General features: G+C 36.2%; 1 protein-coding gene across 1 annotated transcript in view; it reads left to right on the forward strand.

Annotated features, from left to right (window-relative positions):
- MYO3A (myosin IIIA) overlaps window positions 1–24,581 on the forward strand; it is a 259,169-nt gene that overhangs the window by 159,005 nt on the left and 75,583 nt on the right. Inside the window, exon 19 of the mRNA XM_078151955.1 lies at window positions 17,265–17,418. Within this exon, the coding sequence (XP_078008081.1) occupies window positions 17,265–17,418 (154 nt within the window). The remainder of the gene's footprint in view (window positions 1–17,264; window positions 17,419–24,581) is intronic.

Raw genomic sequence — 24,581 nt, forward strand, 5'->3', positions numbered from 1 at the left:
GAACAGAGAAATGAGCTGAAACAAGTGAACAGTTTCTAAAATAACAACACTGAAAAGTCAAATAACTTTGAAAGGCTGAAGTTCTCTAATCAATGCAATGACCAACCATGATTCTAGAGCACTAGTTGGTGAAGAACACCACCCGCCTTCTGATAGAGGGGGGACGGACTGATGATGCAAAATGGAACAAACATTTTTAGACTTGGCCGATGTGGAAATTGATATTTGACTATTCATATTTGTTGCAGGGAGTAGTTGTTCTTTTTTCTTTTAGATTGGGGGGGGAAGGTAAAGAAAAAAATAAATGTTAGTCATAAAATGTGATTTAAAGATATATATATAGATAGATATATAGATATAGATATATATAGATATATATCTATATCTATATATATATATTTCTGGGGGTTTAGAAAGTAGGGCAAAATGGAGTCAGAAAAGTCCAATGATAATTGAATTATTATACTAGATTATACTACTATTATATATGATAGTATAATAATTATACTAGATTAATGGAGGGCTGGTATCCAGAATAAAGTAGGTGACTATCCTACAATATTCTGTCCTACTTGGGGCAATTCTCAGCACCACAATTTAAGAAGTACTTTGAAAAACTAGGATATATCCTGAGAAGCTTGATCAGAATGGGGAGAGGACAAGAAATAGTGCCATATAAGGATCTGATGAAGGGTGTCTGGATGTTTAGCCTAAAGAGAAGACTTTGGGAGAATATGATGCCTGCTTTCAAATATTTTAAGGGCTGTCATGTGAAGAGATTAGTCGTTTTTCTTGACCTCAGAGGATAGAACTAGAGGTGAGAGTTATAGAGAGGTAGATTTTAGGTTTGAGTTCAATAAAAATTTCCTAATCAATTATAGTTGTCCAATTAAGAGTGGAATGGGCTACCTCAGAAAGTAGTGAGCTCCCCATTTTAAGCAGGGGCTAGTTGACCACTCTTCAGGGATGTTGTAAAAGTCAAGCTGTTCAGGTGATCTCAGTGGTCTCTTCTGACTAGTTTTTAATGGGTTTTGTACCATCTGTCTCTGCTTGTGCCATAGGGATAAACCCTGCAATGATAACTGTCATTAGAGAGTTAAACTGCTTAGCTGTAAACTCTGAGGGGTGCCTGGCTACCATTTGAAGGCAATATAACTTCCTCTTCATATCAGCAGGCATTGGATGTCTATGAATTCACTACAGCGTGAGGCACTGGGGAGGAATCACAGAGTTCCGAGGTGTTCACAGAACAACCAGGAATACAAGATATAAATTAAATGGCAGTCTTTTCATTATGTGAGACACATCAGCAATCCAGATGTCTCTCTGATTAAAATGAATATAGAGTCATCAGTGATATATTCCCAGGTGCTTTAAGAAAATACAATCTTTTTAGTAAAACAGATGAGATAACCACAATATTATTTGAAAAGATCATTACATTAAAAACCTAGATTCTTTAGCAATCAATAACCTGTGGGGATTTTATTCAATTTAACAAATGTTCATTAAGTTCCCACTATGTGCACTATTCTATTAAAAAAAGACATAGTCCTTGCCCATCTCCTGGTCTAACTGGGCTCTGAGGATCCCTAACTCAGAGATTCTATGATTCCTAAATATACTTCCTCCAATTACTATTATTGTAACCTCATTATCCAGAGATCATCTTTCTAGAAACCTCATGCTTCTGAAATCCTCTAGCTTCTAGAATAGTGCTGAAACTAGAAGTAGCTTAGAGGAAGGAATGAGGGGGAAAAATAACTTTAGTAGAAAAGCTACTTCTTAGGACTCAGAAAAAACAAACACAATTAAGAAGAGCTACACTTAAAGACAGAATCTACTGAGGCGGTTAGTCTACCTCAAGGAAGGAAAAGAGCATTTTTATTGATTGGCAATGGCTATGAAAGGTCTGTCTTTGGGCCTTATTCCTAAGAAGTGTGGGAGAAGATTCCGAAAAATGAAAGAAGAAAAGGAAGAAGAAAACAAATGGCTCAGATTAGCAGCAGTGAAAGTGATTAGAAACAACAGATGCCATCAATGGAGAGAGAACCCTAGAAAATATAGAAGATAAAACATCTCTGCAGCATGGGAGGATAGTTACCAGAATCCCAGTTCTTCAGGGTTGTAGCCCTTGTAGCTGTAAGATATCCCCATTCTGTGCTGGCCTTCTGCTATTGGTGAGTTCCCCCAGAGCCTCTATTTTGAGGAGAGGCCCAAGCCAATGCATCTTCATTCCCCTCCTGGATATTCTTCTCACTTTCTGGACTTCAACACCATGTACCCAGGCCAAATGCCTTAATAGTCTCCCCTCTCTGCATACACACACACCCTCTTTCCAGTTCCCTTTTGTATGTTGTCTTCCCTCATAAGCTGTAACCTGCTTTAGGGCAGGGTTTGTCTTTCTTTTTGCTTATATTTGTATCCTCAGTGCTTGGCACAGTGCTATGACACATAATGAAAAAGTGTTTCATAAATGTGTGTTGCCTTGCCTACTATACAATTGAGGTGCAGGCAATTTAGATGAACTTTCTACAGAGGCAAACCAAGCTCTCATATGAAAGAATATTTTTTTCTGGTAACAAGCAAAATAAAAGAGCTGACTTGTATGATGAAAGCCATCCTTTTTTTCTAGAGAAAGAAATAAAAGGGCAAAGAAGGAGTTAAATCATGAAAAGGTAATGTTCAATTTAAAATCAAAAGTGGAAATTGACCCATGACTTGAAAAGGTCAAGCTAAGGGAAATGGTGATGGATCAGAACATTGCTTCTTCTACCCTCTCTGATCCAAGGACTTGGAAAGGACAACTGCTGAAATTCTTTGTGACATTAGAATCCTCTTCAGCTATGGCTCACTACTAAATGATATAACAACATAAAATAGAACAGCTAAATGTCATTCTGTGTAAGTAATTCTTAGGAAAAATATATGAAGGTGGTTTCTGTCTGATCCATTGCCCATTGAGAAGACAAAAGCTTTGTTTGCTTGAATGCAGATGATAGAACCAGACAGCTCTCCTGAACGGTGGCTTTAACATTTTATAATAAAATATAGGATTAAAAAGCTTAAAATAACTGATAAAAAATAAAAACAAATCAGCAAATCATCATCAAAAGAAAAATGAATGACTTTTTTGTCACATTGTTTCTACTGGGATATTATACCCTGAACTACTTTACAATGCAAATGAGATTTTAGTGTGCTCTTCATTGACTCTAGTATTCTTAGACATGACAATATTGAAAAGAAAATGAATTTGAGGCCAAAAGATCTCAATTTTAATTCTGACTCTGACCCTTAATGCCTCTGTGACATTAGGAAAGCCCCTTTACATTACTTTCAAGATTTCTAAAGTAAAGTAGTTAGGTTAGATGATCTAGTGCTTCAAGTTTCTATAAAACTGATTATTTTTGAACTTTCAAAGGTATTACAATTTTATCTGTTGCTTATAGAAAAGAAACTAATGCATGGATAATTTATCATGTGCTTCTGGTAGACTTATGATCCTTAAGTTATCTCTGCATCCTGTCTTCTAGGCCAGTATCTTTCATTTTTTAGAATGCATGTTTCCTTGTAATGTCTTTTGCTTTTCTTTTATCAAATTTTCTTCCACTTTTGTATTTTTGAGTTCCAAGCCTGTCATTCTCTTTATTAGAGCCTCTACATTTTTGGAGAGATTCTCCATTATGTGTTCTAAATCCTATTCTTCTGTTTGTCTTAATTCTTCTCTGACAGCTCTCATTTCCAACCTAATTTCTATCACAATATCTTCTTTTTTTTAATTTAGTATTTTATTTTTCCCCAGTTATATGTAAAAACAATTTTAAACATTTGTTTTTACAACCTTGAGTTCCAAATTCTCACCCTTCCTCCCTCCTAACCCACATCCCCCCCACTGAGAAGGCAAGCAATTCCATATAGATTATACTTGTGTAGTCATGCAAAACATAACCACAATAGTCATGTTGTAAAAGAAAACATAGACAAAAAGCTCAAGAAAAATAAAGTTTAAAAAAGTATGCTTCGATCTGTATTTAGACACCATCAGTTCTGTCTGGATTGTTGCATTGCTGAGAATAGCTAAATCATTCACAGCTGATCATTTTACAATATTGCTTTTACTTTGTACAAAGTACTTTTCATTTTGCATCAGCCCATGGAAGTCTTTCCAGGTTTTTCTGAGAGCAAGCTGCTCATCATTTCTTATAATACAATAGTATTACATTATAATCACATACCACAACTTGTTCAGCCATTCAACAGTTGATGGGCATCCTCTCAATTTCTAATTCTTTGCCCCCAGAAAAGAGCTACTACAAATATTTGTGTACATATAGATGCTTTTCCTTTTTCGTTTTTTACTGTCTTTTGGGATACAGACGTAGTAGTGGTATTGCTAGGACAAAAGCTATGCCTGGTTTTGTAGCCCTTGGGTATAATTCCAAAATGCTCAACAGAATGGTAGAATCAGTTCACAACTCTACCAACAATGCATTAATGTCTCATTTTTCCCACATATCCTCCAACATTTACCATTTACCTTTTCTGCCCTATTAGTCAATCTAATAGGTATAAGGTAGTACCTCAAAATTGTTTTAATTTGCATTTCTCCAATCAGTAGTGAGTTAGAATATTTTTCATATGGCTATAGATAGCCTTGATTACTTCATCTGAACACTGATTATATCTTTTGATCATTTATCAATTGGGGAATGGCTCTTATTTTTATAAATTTGACTCATTTCTCTATATGTTTGAGAAATGAGGCCTTTATCAGAGAAACTTGCTTCAAAATTTTTTTCACAGTTACTATTGCTAACTATATTCCCCTCAATCATATTCCCTCCACCCCCATTTATTCTATTCTCTCTCTCCTTTCACCCTGTCCCTCCTCAAAAGTGTTTTACTTCTGACTACCCCCTCCCCCAATCTGCCCTCCCTTCTATCACCCCACCCCTTCTTTTATCTCCTTTCCCTCTTACTTTCTTGTAGGGTAAGATAGATTTCTATACCCAATTGAGTGTACTTTGAGCCAATTCTGATGAGAGTAAGGTGCATTCACTCCCCTTTACCTTCCCCCTCTTCCCCTCCACTGTAAAAACTTTTTCTTGCCACTTTTATGTGAGATAATTTACCCCATTCTACCTCTCCTTTGCTCTTTCTCCAAGTACATTCCTTTCTCACCCCTTAATTTTATTTTTTACATATCATCCCTTTATAGTCAACTCACACCTATGCCCTCTGTCTATATATACTCCTTCTAACTATCCTAACAATGAGAAAAATCTTAAGAGTTACAAATATCTTCTTCCAATGTAGGAATGTAAACAGTTTAACCTTATTAAGTCCCTTCTGATTTCCCTTTCTTGTTTACCTTTTTATGCTTCTCTTGCGTCTTGTATCTGAAAGTCAAATTTTCTATTCAGATCTGGTACAAATAAGGCCACCTTCCTTCACATTATTTTTATTGATTCCCTAGATATTCTTGACCTTTTGTTCTTCCAGATGAATGTTGTTGTTATTTCTTCTAGCTCTATAAAATAATTTTTGGTAATTTGCTTGGAATGGCATTGAATAAGTAAATTGATTTAGTTAGAATTATCATTTTTATTATATTGGCTTGGCCTACCCATGAACCATTAATACTTCTCCAATTGTTTTGATCTGACTTTATTTGCATGAAAAGTGTTTTATAGTTGTGTTCATATAGTTCCTTGGTTTGTCTTGGCAAGTGTGATACCAATTATGTTATCTGTCTGTAGTTATTTTAAGTTGAATTTATCTCCTCATGTTGGACTTTGTTGGTAATGCAAAGAAATGCTAATGATTTTTTATGGTTTATTTTATATCCTCCAATTTTGCTGAAGTTGTTAATTATTTCAATGAGTTTTTTAGTTGATTCTCTATGTATACCATCATATCATCTGCAAAGAATGACAGTTTTGTTTCTTCTTTGCCTATTCTAATTACTTCAATTTTTTTTCTTATTGCAATAGCTAGAATTTCTAGTACAATGTTGAATAAAAGTGATGATAATAGCTTCACCACAATTATGTCATAAAAGGAATTTGATTGGAGTCCTTCTTTGCCTATTTTTCTAAATAATTTATATAGTATTGGATTTATTTGTTACTAAATATTTGTTAGAATTCTCTTGTGAATCCATCTGGTCTTAGGGATTTTGTCTTAGGGAGCTCATTGATGGTCTGTTTAATTTCTTTTTCTAAGATAGGGTCATTTAAGCATTATAGTTTATGTTAACCTGAGGAATTTATATTTTTGTAAATATTTATCCATTTCACTTAGGTTGTCAGATTTATTGACATATAATTGGGCAAAATAATAATTACTTGAATTTCACCTTCATTGGTGGTAAATTCACCCTTTTCACTTTTAATACAGGTAATTTGGTTTTCTTCTTTCTTTTTTTAACCAAATTAACTAATTTGGTTAATTTAACCAAATTGACTAATGCTTACCTATTTTTAATTGATTTTTTATTAATTTTTTTCATAAAATCAGCTCCTAGTTTTATTTTTTTAATTCAATGGTTTTCTTACTTTCAATTTTATTCATCTCTCCTTTGATTTTCAGGATTTCCAGTTTGGTGTTTAACTAGCTGTTTTAAATTTGTTCTTTTTCTAGTTTTTTTTTAATTGAATATATTGCCCACCATCCCCTATTTCCTCCTCCACTATAAAAGCTTTTCCTTTTGTGCCTCTTTTATGTGATATAATTTTCCCCATTCTTCCTCTCCCTTTCCCTTTCTCCCAATGCATCACTCTTTTTCACTCCTTTCTTTTTTTTTAATCATCTCATTATAGTCAACTCACACTGATGCCCTCTGTCTACGTCTACTCCTTCTAACTGTCCTAATGATGATAAAGTTCTTAGAAGTTACAATTATCTTCCTATTTAAGAATGTAAATGGTTTGATCTTATTAAGTCTCTTGTGATTTCTCTTTCCTGTTTATCTTCTTGTGCTTCTCTACAGTCTTGTATTTGAAAGTCAGATTTTCTGTTCAGCTCTGGTCTTTTTGTCAATTTCATTAAATGTCCATTTTCCCCTTGAATGATTAAATTCAGTTTTGCTGGTGATCCTTGGTTGTAAGCCTAGCACCTTTTCCTTCTATAATATCATGTTCCTAGTCCTCTAAGCCTTGAAGTGGAAGTGGATGAATTTTGTATGATCCTAACTTTTGCTCCGTATTTTGATTGTTTGGTTTTTTTTTTTCTGGCTGCCTGCAATATTTTCTCCTTGACTGGGGGCTATGAAATTTGGCTATAATATTCCTGGGAGTTTTCATTGTGGGATCTCTTTCAGGAAGTAATGAGTAAGTTCTTTTGATTTCTATTTTATTCTTCAGAATTAGGATATCAGGGCAGTTTTAATTGATAATTTCTTGAAAGATGATGTCTTGGTTCTTTTTTTTTTTTATCATGACTTTCAGGTAATCCAGTAATTCTTAAATTATTTCTCCTTGACCAATTTTCCAAGTCAGCTATTTTTCCAAAGAGATATTTCACATTTTCTTTTATTTTTATTCTTTTGACTTTGGTTTATTGTTTCTTGATGTCTCATGGAGTCACTAGCTTCCATTTGTCCAAGCCTAATTTTCAAGGAATTATTTTCTTCAGTGAGCTTTTGCACCTTTTTCCATTTGGCCAATTCTGCTTTTTAAGGAGTTCTTTTCAGTGGATTTTTGTGCCTCCTTTACCATGTGGCCAATTTTGTTTTTTAAGATATTATTTGCTTCAGTATCTTTTGTGCATCGTTTACCAAGTTGTTGATTCTCTTTTCATAATTTTCTTGCATCACTCTAACTTCTTTTCCCAGTTTTTCATCTACATCTCTTATTTGATAATGAAAATCTTTTTCGAGCTCTGCTAGGAATTCTTTTTTTTTTTTCATTTTGTTTTGTTTTGTTTTGTTCTCTTTTTTTAGGCAATTGGGGCTAAGTGACTTGCCCAAGGCCACACAGCTAGTAAGTGTAAAGTGTTTGGTCTAGGCCAGATTTGAACTCAGGTCTTCCTGACTTCAGGGCCAGTACTCTATCCACCATGCCACCTAGCTGCCCCTCTGCTAGGAATTCTTGTTGAGCTTGTATCCAATTCACATTTTTCTTTGAGGCTTTGCTTATAGCTCTTTTGACATTGTCATCTTCTTTTGAGTTTGTGTCTTGATCTTCCCTATCACCATAGTAACTTTTATGGTCAGGTTCTTTTTTGTTGTTGTTGTTTGCTAATTTTTCCAGCCTCTTTCTTAACTTTTAATTTAATGCTGAAGTTGTGCTCTGTTCCCAGGATGGAGGGACACTATCCCAACCTTCAGGTTTTTTGTCAGTCTAGAAGTTTTTGATTCTTACAAGGTGGCATGATCTAAAGAGAGGTGTGATCACTGCTCTCCTGGACTGTGCTTTATCTGTGAGCAACCACAAGCACACTTCTGTACCCTAGGGCTGTGATCAGGGACCCTGCTCTCTTGCAACCAAAAAGCACTAGTGTGCTAGTACTCCTCTTCACCCTAGAACTGTGTATGGGCAATTCAACAATGTCCTCAATCCAGCACCTGCAACGAGTCCTCTGTAATATCTTTCTGACCAGTTGTCTAACTCCCTTATGTCTGTGGGTTGAGATTGAAGCTGCTGCTGTCATTGATGCAGCCACCTCCAAGGCCTGCTGCTGGAGTTGCTACAGCAGGTCTGTGCTGTTCTCCAGATCTGACCACCACCCTGATGACTTTTCCTCCTGACCTCCTCAGTTGTCTAGAAAATTATCTCATTCCAACCTTTCATTGGCTCTGCCACTCCAAAATTCAATTCAAGGCATTATTTTAAAGTTATTTGGAGGAGAATTTGGGAGTTTCTGCCTCAGGATGAGGAATATGAGTTTCTGCCTCTACTCTGCTATCTTGGCCCCAGCCCTAATAGTGAAGACTTCTTAGAAAAAAAAGTATGGCCCTGAAGTCAGGAGGACCTGAGTTCAAATCCAGCCTCAGACCAAACACTTGACACTTACTAGCTGTATGACCCTGGGCATGTCACTTAACCCCAATTGCCTAAAAAAAAAAATGGTGATCATGTGCAATATTTCTTACTGGGCCAAGAAGCCTCGAAGACTGAGATTAAAGCTGTTTTAACAAAAAATAGTAAACCACTTAGAAGGTTACTCTGTCTGTTGAGTCACTAATTCATTTTGCAGAAAAATCATCACATTACATCAGCCATATGTTTTCTCATCTGTTAAATAAGGAGGTGGCATAAAGTGACCTCTAAGGTCTCTTACAACTATTCAATGCAGATGCCTAATCATCACTTCACCTTTATGAAAACAAAGTCAATAACCACAAAAAGCAAGCTGACTTTGGCTATATCTTCAAGTCAGCAAGAAGTTGGTGTTCTCTTAGACCATTGCCACATGTCCTCTTGTGTCTATGCCTGTGTTTATATCCTTAACACATGACTATCTGACTTGATATTAATGATATCTCTAAGATTCGATATAAAATTCTGTTTACTACATTGAAGAAAAACAAAAACTATATGATACTCTAATAATTATTACTATAATACATTTTAGGTAAATTTCCACTCAAAAAGTTAACATTATAAGGTGTCAGCATGTAATGGTCTAATCCCCTCTCCTTCAAGCAGAATTCAAATTAAGAGTCTGCTGACTCCAATTCCAGTGCTCTTGGCAGTATCTCACTCTGCATCTTTTCATTATATTAGTATTATTTGGGCCCTATATGTACCAAATATTTTTATTTATGCCATAACTAAAGGAGGAGAAGACCTTTTGGGCTGTATTCATCTCATTTGGCCTCAAAGAGAATGTGATAACTAACCCACTCCAGTTCTCAAGACTTTTCTTTTTCCTCAATCACGGAGAGTCTGCTATGCTACAAAAGAGAAATGGTGTTCCTTTCTTCAGCCTATCTCTTAAGTTTTCTCTACTTCACAGATGTTGGTCCTCATAAATGGCAGATCCAGTCTTGTCTTTCTCTAACTCATAAAGAATCAACAGTTTCCCAGCACTTACTGAATTAAGTTCATACTTCTTAGTCTACCTTTTAAGTCTCCCCCGGTGCTGGCCCAACCAAATGTCTAGCATTACCAGCCTGCTACTTCCCCAGATCATAGCCAGGGCAAATGCTATTCCTGAACAGCTATAACTTTCCTACCTCTACGCCTTTGCTAATGCTTCCTTTGCCTGAAACAGATTCCATCTCTGCTTCACACCCCCCCCCCAAACCACCACCACCACCTTTGCCATCTATACCTATTGAAATCCCAAACATTCTTCAAGACCAAAATCAGATACCATCTTCATTAAACTTCCTTTCTCTATATAATTAGATAATCTTGGACTAAAGGATCTCCAAGTCTCTTCATTGATAATATTCTGTCATTATAGATATTAAAATATTGGGGGTTTTCCCTCGGAATAACTCCTTAGCCATAAGTCCTTGATAATAGTCTTTTTTTGTTTGTTTGTTTTTCTATCAGCATTGAGTCAACCAAAATAATAAGTATTTTGAAGTGGAGCCCATTATGTTTCACGTTACTCATCTCTGCCCTGTGTGGCCTATCACATAAGCACTTTAGTAGAATTTGACACAAGGAAATAGAAATGGCAAATGCATTTGTTTAGACCTTAACCTTGAGTGGTTTCAATTTAAGTCACATACAAAAACCACTTTTGAACTTTTCTGTTGCAATTTAGGCTGTAAAATTCTGTCATCATGGCCTATCTAATGGTAAAAACCATCAGCCTGCATGAGTGTGCCAAGGTAACCTTGAAGGGAAAGAAGCTTAATAATTTATAAAGCTTAGAGTCCAATTCTTGTGCCTGGTAAACAGAATTGTCTATTATATACTCTTTAAGAACTGACAAAAGGCTCTGCTTATTCTCATTCGTATGATGGCTATAGCTTACTTCAGCACTTCAGGGACTTGTAATTTCCTCAGTGTGGGCACTTGCTCCATCAGTGCAGTGAAGGTGGCAGCCCTTTCAACTTAGTCAAAAATCTTTGTTAGTTATTATGGCTAAAAAACATTCATCCCTTGGTGGCCAGCCTCTGAATTTGAGCCTCTCTGACCATAACTATTGGACTAGGAGCTCTTTAAGAGTATACACTGATTTTGTGCCTTATTTTCTATCCCCAATACTTAGAACAGTACCTGGTACACAGTAAGTAATTAATAAGTGCTTATTGACTGTTTACTGAAAAAATTCCTCATCAGAATATAGACTTTAAGCCCATCATTGGCCCAGCTCTTGAAACTTTTCCAACTTGGTAAGACCAAGTATGGTTTGATAGGGCTTGTGATCCAGAGGGATAGCCTTTGAGAACAGAGGGTCACCTCTATGGCACAATGAAATATCAGAGGAAAGATAAAAGCAGCTGGATGATGCAGTGGGTACAGCTCTGGATTTGGATTCAGAAAGACCTGGGTTGAAATACTGATTCAGATATTTATTAGCTATGTGACCCTGGACAAGTGACTCAACCTCCTTCAGCCTCAGTTTCCTCATCTGTAAAATAGGGATAATCATAGCGGCAATAGTTCAAAGTTGTTATGAGGATAAAACGAAATAACACTAATAAAGCACTGTGTAAATCTTAAATTGCTATGTGAATGCTAGCTATCATTATTTTATCATTTAAGTAAAATGTTATGTCCCTCCAAGCTTCCACCAAAAAAAATGAGATGCCACCTTTATGAAAATATGTTATTGAATCAAATCGCTGCCTCACCCCAGTGTTAATTTGTTGGTTCCTATACTTTTTTTCCACTTACTATAGACTTCACATCCAAACCCCAGCTACCTTGTTCACAGCACCATGCAGCCTCAATTTCCTCAAAAAAAGTAGGAGACAATCCCATGTAACCTTCGTCTTTTTACATCAAAATAACTGTTGTTACATCTTCCTCTCCTACTTCCCTGATGAATCAGGGAATAACGTAGCCCCTCTTTCCAAGACAGACCCCTCTACCTGTGCCTTTGATCCCATGCCCTCTCACCTCTTCTGAGACCTTGTTTGACCAATTATTTCTTTCTTTTGTGCCTTTAGTATATTCTTCTTCACTACATTCTCTTCAGCCTACAAATATGCTTAGGCTTTCCCTATCACTTTAGACATACGTGTTACATATGTACATATAATATGTATACCTTTCATGATGATTTATCCCCAAGCTATTGTTCTATTGCATACATTTTTTTTCCATCAAACTTCTGGAAAAATTAATGTACATTAGCTACTTGACTCCTCCACTTCTTGACCTACTACTCACTACTTAATATTCTGCAGTTTGGCTTCTGCCCCTGAAATTGGCTTCCTAAGTGTCATCAGTGACCTCCTAACTGTCAGATCCAAAGACTCCTCTTAGTCATCATCTTCTTTGAGTTGTCTGCAAGATGTGACACATGATCATCTGCTTTCTTAAAACTCTTTTTTAACTTCCACAAAACTACCATCCTAACTCTCTAATTACTTTGTTACTGGTTCCTTTTATAAGACTTCTGAATTTGGAGTTCACTTGCCATTTGGGTTGTTTTTATTTGCATTATTTTAGTCATTGTGTATATTGTTCTCCTGGTTCTGCTTACTTTGCATCAGTTCAAATAGGGTTTCTAATGTTTCTCTTACCTTTTATGCCTCCTAGATATTTTCACCTGTGTATCCCATTTGTTTCTTAGACTCGACATGTCCAAAATGGGATTCCTTATCTTCCCTCCAAAAACTCTGCTTCTCTCTGTCCTGGTTTCTCTTAATGCTATCACTATTATCCCAGTTGTCTCTGCCAGAAAACTCAAAATCATCTTTGATTCCTCCCTCTCCTTCACTCTGATCTAATCTTTGCCAAGTTTTTTCATTTCTTTCTTTGCATTGCCTTTGAAATATGCCCCCTCCTTTATATTCCCACTGCCACCACCCTCATTCAGAGCTTTCGTATTTCCTGCCTGAACTTCGCAATAGCTTCCTAAGTCATTTCCCAGCCTCCAGTCTCTTCCTTTCTAACCCTATCCACCACATGTATCACTGCTGAAGTAATTGTTCCACAGCATCACTTCTATTATGCCATTTCTACACACATTTATTAACCTTCGAAGGAAAATCCTAATACTTAACCAGGCATTCAGGACTCTTGCTCTGACCCCATTCTGCCTTTCTAGCTGATCTCTTATTATTGTCCATTGTGAACAATGGGGAGGTATCCTGTCGTAGTGGAAGGAATGTTTTATTTGGCACCTAAAGACATGGAATCACATTCTAGCTCTGCCATTTAGTACCTATGTGACCTTGGGGAGGTCACTTCACCTCTGGGCCTCAGTTTTCTCATCTATAAAATGAGGATACATAACCTTGGATGTCTCTTCCAGTACAAAATATCTAACCCTGTGACTCCAAACTGTGGCAAGTAAAAGATAAAAGACTGAAGAAATAAGGTTCAAGCTTCCAGATACATCAATTTATTAAGCAATACATGCCAATTGCTCAAGAAACAATGACTAGGCCTCCTCAGCTTTGGCATTTGTATTTGGCATTTGACCCCAAATACAAGAGAAGACTGATTTTTATGCATTAAAAACAATTGATCAAATAAGACCAATTAATTAAAAGAAAACGATTAACCAGGATAAAAAAGTAAGTAACCTGATTTCTAATTGGAGGAAAGATTAGGGATGTTCCAAGTTGGGAGGGGGAAAGTGAACAGGTGCAATTCCCTAAAATAAAAAAGAGGTATCTCACTTCCCCCATGTCTATATTCAGTCAATGGAACATGGAAATAATAATTGGTTGACTAATACAAATTCAATTTTCAAATTAGAGATAGGGATTGCTTGAGATGTATAATTGTGAGAAAACTCCTTGCATCAATATTTGGATCTGACTCAGTTTCTGGTTAGCATCTATTCTAATCCACTAATAACCAAACTGTCCAATTCCATATTTCACAAGCATACCTTGGGGTTTTCTACCTCCTTGCCTTTAATCCTGCTGTATTTCTGCCTCTAACGCACATACACACGCACACATGCATGCACACACATAAGCATACATGCACCTTTCAGACTTATTGAAATTCTACCCGTCCTTTCTGGCTCAGCTAAAATGATTACCTCTTCCATAAAGCCTTTTCTGATCTTTACAGCTAGAAATGCTCGTATCCACCTCTGAACTCCACAGTTATTCTTTTATGACACTCATCTTGAACAAGCACTTCAGATGTACAATTAACAGAGCTTAGAACTGAATTAGGGGAAGTGAGCAAGCTGGTTAACATTTGGAAAACTGTACAGCACTTTCAATGATTTTTCTTTTCCCTAGTGCACAAAAAATGTTTCTAATACCCATAGTTTTCTGATGATGCTGTACGGCTACAAATCATGAAATGCAATGCCATAGTCCCCAAAGAACCAAAACTGCAAGTCATCCACAAGGCAATGGAGAGACACGTGTTGGGCACTGATAGCCTACAGCATACTACAGACACCTAATTGCACAAAAGAAGTAACATCAAAAAATATCATTAAATAGCTGTATGACTGGAAAAGAAGTTAGGCCAATTTGGTGGTGATAACCAATGGATAATCTACAATGCCATATTGTGTCCACATCATGGTAAAAGATTTAGTGGAAAGTGCACAGAACATTGGGTGGATGCCATGAACCTTAAGGGAGGAAAAGGAGACATGGATAAAAGTCATATAGGGTGAAGTTTTTGTTTGTGATCTGTGCCACTGGAAGGAGTACCCAAATGGATGAGATCACAAATCCATTGTACACATGAACACAGCCTTAGGGAAACTGAATTATCCTGCATTACTCAGAACTATGCTACACGGCATAGTTAAGTTAGTTTTTCATTTAAATGTTTGAACTTGCAGAGAATTTATTTGGCATCAAAAGTGTCTGAGAGCATGGTGCTAGAAGTCATGGTTCAAGATAGAAAAAAACCAAAAAACCTGGCCCCTGCCCAAAAAAGTTTGCAAAGTAAAAATAGGAGATGGTGAGCTAAATTCAAATCTCACCTCTGATTCTCATTTATCTTCTTATTGTCTTAGTCAAGTCACTAACCTCTTAGCCTCGGCTTTCTCATCTATTATATACTAGCTTTATGGTCTGTCCATACAACTCTATATCATACTCTGAACAAAAAGATATTCTTCATCCACTTGTTTGTTTGTTTGTTTCCATGTGGATTGTCAGACCAAATTCTCTTGAGGTATTATAAATTTCATTCAGGAGATTCTCTGATATTCTAGGATTTGATATAACCTATCAACATAATAATCAATCTGCTAATTAAAGGATTTGGAGTATCTTTCTATCTATAAGGAATCCCTCTCCCAATGAAACTTTGTGCTAGACATCTTCCATGATAGCGGCAAACCCTCTTGATAACTATCAATCTCCTTATCCTGTCCTTCACTTGATATTGGTAATTGGATGATCATTGAAATAAGTTATCTCTAGTGTTCTCTCTATCAAGGAATTTTGTATGATCTCAACTATATGCATGAAGGACTCCTTGCTAAATGAGAATCATTTGCTCTGCTGCATCAAATTCTTTTTTTTGTTTGGCAACAAACAATAAGCACAATGGGTTCTGTGTTAGACATGGGAAACAGAGAAGAAGGATACAAAAACAAATGAGACATTGGTCTCAGCCATCATGGATCTCGTAATCTAGAAGGGGGACACAGTGTCCATGATTGTGAGGATTGAATGAAATAACCTATAAAATACTTTGTTTCATAAAATCCTATGTAAATGATATCTTGTTATTATCATTATAAGTTACTCTAAAATGAAATATATCATAGGGAGTATATGAGGTTTGCAAAGTTCTCTTCAAGACCCAAGGAAGGGAAGATATTTCCAATTTTGAAGTAAAAGGGAGGGAAGAAAGACATCAAAGAAGACTTCATGAAGGAGGTAGAATGTGATGTAAGTATTGAGAACAGTGGAACCTTATATATAGGAGTGGGAAAATAAGGAATGACAAGTAGTCCAACTTGACTACATGGCAGGGAGTAGTGTACAATAAGACTGGAAAGGTCTGGTAATAGAACCATATTAGGGAGTGCCTTAAATGTCAAGCTATGGAGTTGAATTTTGTTCAGCTCAGAATAGAAAACCAATGAAGAATTATGAACAAAGGAGTGATATGAACATATTTGTGTACATCTAACAGCATTATATGGAAAATGGGAGGGAGAGGAGCAAATATCAAAGGCAGAAAGACCAGTAAGGAGGCTATTTAAATAGTTCAGGCAAGAAATAATGAAGACCTGAGGGTATTAGCAATAGAAACAAAAAGGAGGGGTCAGATGTAAGAAATATTTCAGAGGTAAAATCAATTGTACATGACAACTGATTGGATGTGGGAGTTGAAGGAGAGAGAAGAATCAAAGATAAATCTAAGGTTTCCTAGGATCATAGAATTTAGAGCTGGAAGGAACTTTGAGATATCTAGTCTAACTGCCTTCATTTTACACATGCGAAAAATTGAGACACATAGAGGTTAAGGGACAGATACAGGTCATACAAATAGTAACTTGCAAAGCTAGAGTTCAAACCCAGGTCCTCTGACTCCAAATCCTTTAAAAAGACTACTGAATAAATGCTGGTAGCATTTAAAAAGAGAGAAATCAGAAAGTTGAGCAGGTTTGTAGGAAAAGATACAAGTTCAGTTTTGGATATGGTGAATCTAATATTATCATTAAGGAAATTCCCTTCATCACATTGCAGCTGTCACCTTCTTAATTGAAGATTTATGAAAATGTCTATTTCTGGAGATGTCAAATGGCATTTCAAGTTTGGATAATGGATTTAATTTTGATGAGATCTCCTCTGTCCTTGATCAGATCAAAATTCTATAAATTCTTGGAGTATAGTTTACGAAGCATTTAAACATTGTCATGCCTTATCTTCATTCTGAAAGACTTTCAGATATCTGTATTTCTTTTGCATAAGAATTAGACTTGCATTTGTTGTTGTACAAAACATTCTATCTACAGAAGAGCTAGCAGCACTGTGGGGGAAAATAAAATGATGCTCTTAGATTAAAAACATTGTCATAGGAAAGAATTTTATTATAATATACACACATTAAATTTTCAAAAAATTACTATTGAGTGCTCTTTTATCCACTAATATATGAACTAAGTGGCTAAAAATAATTTTCAAAGAGAAAACAGAAACCAGTAATTGAATGTTTTTTTCAATGTATTGTTACCTATTATAGAATGAATATCTAAATGAAGAGGTTGATGCTAGAGTTATTGAATATGAAGATAATCGGCCTATCTTAGATATGTTTCTGGAGAAACCAATGGGTTTGCTTTCTCTACTTGATGAAGAAAGTCGATTCCCTAGGGCCACTGATCAGACCCTTGTTGGTAAGTGAATTTTGCACAGTGAACTTTTAGTCAAATACCTTTTCCTTTCAACAATATCTTTCTTTAAAGTTCATTCTAGTTCTAAAATACCATGGTTCTATGTTACTATATTAAGTCATTAATTACACATATTCTCAACAGTCAGATTTCTGACAACCTCATTCATTCACAATGCAGTAGTGAACCTAGAAGTATGGAAATAGTTGATACAAAGTCCATGCACTTTAATTTGCAAGGAATGGCCATGGCTACTTTCTTTTAAAAATATATATTATGTATTTATTTTTAACATTATTCTTTCTCTGAATTTTAGTTCTAAATTCTCATCCTCACTTGTATCGTTATCTTACCTTCCCCGAGAAGGCAAGCAATATATCAATTATATACGTGAAATCATACAAAACATATTTCTATATTAGCTGTGTTACCCAAAAAAGCAAGAAAAATAAAATGAGAAAATTAGACTTTAATTTGTACTCAGAGTTTATAAGTTCTTTCTCTGAATATGGATAGCATTTTTCATCATGAATTCTTCAGAATTGTCGTGGATCATAGTCTTGATCAGAATAGTTAAGTCTTTCATGGTGGATCATTACAATATTGCTGTTACTATGTACAATGATCTCCGGGTTCTGCTCACCTCACTTTGGATCAGTTCATATAAATCTTCCCAGGTTTTTCTGAAACCATCCTTTTCACCATTTCTTATAGCACAATAGTATTCCATCTTAATCATGTAGCACAACTAATTCACCCATTTCCCAATTGATGGGCATCCCCTCTATTTCCAATTTTTGCCACCACAAAAAGAGTTACTAGAAACAGTTTTGTACAAATGTATCCTTTTCCCTTTCTTTGATCTCTTTGGGATATAGACCTAATACTGGTATTGCTGGTTCAAAGAGTATATGCAAAGTTTTATTAGCTCTTTAGACATAGTTCCAAATTATTCTCCAGAATTGTTGGATCAGTTTACAATTCCACCAACAGTGGGTTAGTGTCCCTATTTTCCCATACCTTCTGGCATTATCATTTTCCTTTTCTGCCTTTTTAGCCATTCTCATAGGTATGAGTTGTTTTACTTTGTAGAGTTTAACTGCAGAGTTATTTTAATGTGCATTTTTCTAATCAAGAGTGATTCGGTGCATTTTTCATGTGACTATTGATAGCTTTGATTAGTAGTGCATTAGTGTCCCTGTTTTCCCATATCCTCTCCAGCGCTTGTCTTTTCTGACAAGTATGAAGTGGAAATGCAGAGTTTTAATTTGCATTTCTCTAATCAATAATGATTTAGAGCATTTTTATGCAACCATAGGTAGTTTTGATTTCTTCTAAAAATTGCCTGTTAATATTCCTTTGACCATTTATCCATTGGGAAATGGCTTTTACTTTTATAAGTTTAACTCAATTCTCTATATATATGAAAATGAGTCAGAGAAACCTGCTGTATACATTTTTATTATTACTTCATTGTCTATAGCAAAATATAGTTTCCCTGATTGTCTCTTTTAATTGGGTTTATTTTTGATTTTGCTTTGTCTGAAATCATGATTTCTACTCCTGTCTTTTTTATGTTAGCTGAAGTATAATAGATTCTGCTCCTGCACCTTATTTTAACTCTGTGTGTGTCTTATTGTTTCATGTGTTTCTTGTAAACAGCATACTATTGTATCCTGGTTTCTAATCCAGTCTGCTATCCACTTCCACTTTATGGGTGAATTCATTCATTTACATTCTCAGTTATGATAACTAACTGTATATTTCCCTCCATCATATTTTTTGTTTATTCCCTTTCTTTTTTCCTTATCCTGCCTCAAAAGTCTGTTTTGCTTCTGACCACTGCTTCCCCTAATTTGCCCTCCCTTTTATCACCACCACTCCCTTTATCTTATCCCCTTATCCCCTCTTAGGTAAGATAGATTTCTACACCCAGCTGTGTGTGTGTTCCTTTCTATTATAAAATCTCTCCCTTGTGTGCCTCTTTTATGTTAGATAATTTCCCCATTCTTCCTCTCCTTTACCCTTTTTCCCAATATATACCTGTTTCTCACTCCTTTTGTTTTTTTTTTTAGATCATCCCAACATAATAGACTCACACTCATGCCCGCTGTCTATGTAGAATCCTTCTAACTGCCCTAATAATAATAAAATTTTTAGGAGTTACATGAATCATTTTCCCATATAAGATTGTAAACAGTTTAACCTTATTAAATCTTTTATGATTTCTCTTTCCTGTTTACCTCTTTATGCTTCTCTTGGGTCTTGTATTTGAAAGTCAAATTTTCTAATCAGCTCATTCATCAGGAATGCTTGAAAGTCTTGAATTTCAATAAATGTCTATTTCTTCCCCAGAAGGATTGTATTCCATTTTTCTGGATAGGTGATTCTTGGTTGTAATCCTAACTCCTTTGCCCTCCAGAATATCACAGTCCAAGCTCTCTGTTTTTTTTAATATGGAAATTGCTAAATCTTGTGTGATCTTGACTATAGCTCCACAGTACTTGAAAGGTTTCTTTTTGTCTGGTTGCAATATTTTCTCCTTGAATGAGGAACTCTGGAATTTGGCTATACTATTCCTGGGAGTTTCCATTTGGGGATCTCTTCCAGGGGGTGATCAGTGGAGTCTTTCTATTTCAATTTTGCCCTCTGAATTTAAGATATCAGGGCAATTTCCTTTATAACTTCTTGAAACATGATGTCTAGATTCATTTTTAATGATACCTTTCAGGTAGTCCAATAGTTCTTAAATTATCTTTCTTTCATCTAATTTCCAGGTCAGTTCTTTTTCTGATTATATATTTCACATTTTCTTCTATGTTTTTCATTCTTTTGATTTTGTTTTATATTTGATTTTGTTTTGTTGATTTCTTAATTTCTCATGGAGTCAATAGTTCCACTTGCCCAAATCTAATATTTAAGGAATTGTTTTTCTCAGTAAGCTTTTGTACTTTTTTCCATTTAGCTTATTCTGCTTTTTAAGTTCTTTTCTTCAGTAATTTTTGTACTTCTTTTCCCACTAGGCTAATTCTGTTTTTTAAGATATTATTTTCTTCAGTATTTTTTGTGCCTCTTTTACCAATCTATTAATTTTCTTTTTCATAATTTTCTTGCATCACTCACATTTCTTTTCTCAGTTTTGCCTCTACCACTTTTATCTCTTTCTTTAATGCTTACTAGAATTCTTATTGGGTTTGGTTACACAAAACATTTTTCTTTGAGGCTGTTGTAGCTGTTTTCACGTTTTTATCTTCTGAATTTCTATTTTGGTCTTTCCTGTCACTGTAGTAGCTTTTTATGGTCAAGGGTTTTTTTGTTGTTGCTTGCTTGCTTATTTTTCTGGTCTATTTCTTGACCTTGAACTTTATATTAAAGTTGGGAACTGCTCACCTGAGGGTGGGGAGGCACTGTACCAAGCTTGAGGCTTTTTCATGCTGCTATTTTCAGAGCCAGTTCTGTGGTGTCCAAGTTTTCAGCACTCCCAAAGTGTTATGATCCAAGGAGAGTTGTAGTCACTGCTTTTCCAGTCTGTGCTCTGGTCTATACCAGCAAAGTCCCAGGCTCCCATGCAGTTACAAGACTACTGCTCCTCTCCAGCCTAGAACCGTGAGTAGGGCCCCTATTTCCTTGTGACCAATCATAAGCACTCCTCTCCACCCTTGAACTTCATCCCAGAATTGCATATGGGCAATAGAGGCACCAAACAGTGCCAGATCCTGCACCAGTATTGTCAGCAAAAGGTCCCTTATAATTTCTTTCTGACCAGTTGTCAGATCCTCTTAGCATCTCTGGGCTGAGAGCTCCTGAAGCTGCTGTTGATGTCGTAGCTGCCTCCAAGGCCCATAGCCAGTGCTGCTGCTGCATGCCAGGCTGGCCCATACTCCAGTGCCACAGGCCTCTTCTACCTACCTCCTAGACCTCCTCAGTTGTCATGGGCTCAAAAAATGTCTCACCTTGACCTTTTGTTGGCCCTGCCACTCCAGAATTCAATTTTATATATTATTTTTAAGTTGTTTGGAGGGAATGTTGGGAGTGTTCTGCTGGACTGCTCTCTCTTCTCCTCTAACTTTGCTCTACCTCCCCCCTACCTGCTGACTACCATGGCGACTTTTAATTGGGCCTTTCCTAGGTCCTGAGAATTTATCTAATCTAAAATTAGAAGCAATAAGAAAAGGGATACAGCACTAATAGAAGCCAAAAAGAATGCTGAAAATTGATAGCTAAGAGTGAGAGATGCCACTGGCAGTAGAATAGTCAGTAAATCCTTATTAAATGCCTACTATGTACCAGGCACTGTGCTAAATGCTAGGGATACAGAGAAGAAAAAGAATGGCATATTCTACAGTAACCTGGGGTCACTTAGTGTAGATTCAAATAATCCTATGCAAGTCCATGGCCCATGAATGCATTATTGTATTATATATACCACAATGTAATCAGACATATTCATAATGAAAACCATGGAACATTAAGAAAAGATTAAAGTACATTTGGCACACTCTGCTTAAGAGGTAGATGAAGTGTGAAATAAATGTTGAAAGTATTCTACCAAATGTGATTTCTTTTTAATTTCAGTGTTCAAAGAAAAAGCTTTAGTTATCGTCTCAAAAAAAAAAACACTTGTGGATAATCTCCTTCCTTCATGATGCCAGTTAAGTGATATTGGGTAGACTTATATTCCACTTCCATTCTATGTGGTTAAAATGTAGTTTGGTTTTTTTTCTCTCATCAACTTTTGATAGTACTCTTTGAAACATGATATTGATCATTATAACTCACATTTGCATGGCACTTTACAAAGGATTTCCCTCACAACAACCCTGTGAGGTAAGTAATACAGGTATTACTGTACCCATTTTACAGATGAGAAGGTCCCATAGCTATTGGCAGTAGAGTCAGAATTTAAAGTAAGTTTTTCTGACTCCAAGCCTGGTTCTTTCCCTTGAAGTCTTAGCTGGAACCTCCTGTGCTGTTCCTTTAGTTGGCTGTCTAATAAGGCTGAATGTGAAAAGGAAAGGAGAATGCCTTCCCAAAGGAACTTCAAGGCATTCACTTACTATAAGTAGAGCATTTTCTTCTGGAAAGTATGCCAGTAGGTTCTTTGTCTTGGTGTATTTTTTATTTCAGAGTTGAAAGGAATAAATTTTAATTATCTTCTCAAAAAGCATCTCTCATGAATATCTCCTTCCTTAATGAAGCTTCATGGCTGAGTACCATGCTAACCTCTTCCCCCAGTATGGTTTTAGGGTTTTTTTGAGGGGGTTACATCTACACCTCCTCCCAACCTACATGAAAGTAAACATTAGATTTCTCAAATTTCTAAGGTAATGAACCTTAAACTCTCTAAATATGGATAGCATTTTACTAGTTAATTTTTTAAAATAAAAATTCTGCAGTCAATCATTATCATCAGTATCTGTACTACAAAGGCTCTTCACCTGGAATCTGTGGATTTGGATTCTTAATATTTTGACAATTGTATTACAGTATAATTGGTTTCCTTTGAATTTTATTTTGTACATTTAAAACATTATTCTAGGGGCATCTAGGTGATGTGCCCTGGAGTCAGGAGGACCTGGGTTCAAATCCAACCTCAGTCACTTAATAGCTGTCTGACCCTAGACAAGTCACTTAACCCTGATTGTCGCAAAAAAATAAAAGATCACTCTGAGAAAGGTTATTGAGGCTTCACCAGACCATCAGAGAGGTCAAAAACATAAAAATGGTTAAGAACCCTTGCTACAATTAAACACATAAAAAGAATTCTGGGCTTAAATCAGGAAACCTGGAATCAAATCACAGCTCCATTTCTGTTTAGCTAGGTAACCACGTACAAATCAGTTTCCCCATCTGTAAAATGAGGATACCTGCACTATCTACTTCACAGACTTATTGTGAAGAAAGCACTCTGTAACCTTTAAAGCACTATACAAAGGCAAGTCATTTTTATTATGAAATCAAATTATGACCTTCAAAGAATTCAAATGAATTTTCCAGCATTTTCTGTAAGGAACAGCCATTGGACCAAATTTCTGTGAAACTTAGAAGTCAAAGATCTCACCTTCTGGCTTGTCACTTAATATCTAAAGAGAACTGTGTAATTTTCCTGACTTTGGTTATTATTGTCATTGAATCGTAGAATTTTAAATATGAAAGAAAATTCCACAATCTAGAGAGGCAGTGTGGCATATGAGAAAGAGCCTTGAACTTGACGAGAGAGCCCCAGGTTTACATCCCCAAGAGCAACTCATTTGATCTTGCTTGACCTTAGTTTCCTCATCTGTAAAATGGACATAATACTAACAACCTCACAGGTTTGTTGAGAGGACCAAATAAGACGATTAGGTAAAGTGCTTAGCATACCTTATTCTCCAAAGTTTTTGATCACACATTCCATATCAGAAAAAAAAAATTTAAGCATGCTCCCCAAGCCATGAAATGATCTGGGGAATAGGGGACAGGTGTGTTGGTATTTTTTGGGAGAAATGTTCCCATTCATACCTGAGCAGCTGCTTTATACCCAGATCTCAGGTTACTGAGTTACTCAGTTATATTACTGCACGAGAAGCCAACCCTAGGGCAGAAGTGGAGAGGTTGGAAACTTGAGCATTATGAGAAGGGGCAAAGTGGGGGAATGTTGGGCTATGATGAGTAAAGGGTAGGTGTGGTCATGTTGGAGACAATCCTCACAACTGGTTATTGAGATGGTGTGATGCAACTTATTTTCCCACCTTCCCACTGATTATCTTCATATCCCTTTGGGTGATGCCAGAGCCCCTACTTTGAAGACCACTGCCTTAAAGTGTTATACAAACATCAGCTATTATTATCTGAATGAGAATCCCCTCTTCAACCTCCCTGATAAGAATGCATCTAGCCCCTACCTGAAGACCTCTGGTGATGGAGAACTCATTACCTCCCACAGCAGCCCATTTTATGTTTGACTAGAACATAATTCCCTTGTTGGGAATGCTAATCATATATGGAGCTCAAATCTGCCTTTCTGTGACACCTATCCCCCTTTCCCTATATCTGTGGTAGCCCTATGGGCCCTAATGGGCCCTAGGGGCACCAAGCAGCACAAATCTAATCTCTCCCTCTCTCTCTCTGACATTGACTATGTACCTTCTTTTTTAATAAGTTCATGACTACATTACACAAACATA

Source organism: Phascolarctos cinereus, unplaced genomic scaffold, assembly GCF_003287225.1.
Source record: "Phascolarctos cinereus isolate Bilbo 61053 unplaced genomic scaffold, phaCin_HiC Scaffold_1;HRSCAF=81, whole genome shotgun sequence".
Lineage (NCBI taxonomy): Eukaryota > Metazoa > Chordata > Mammalia > Diprotodontia > Phascolarctidae > Phascolarctos > Phascolarctos cinereus.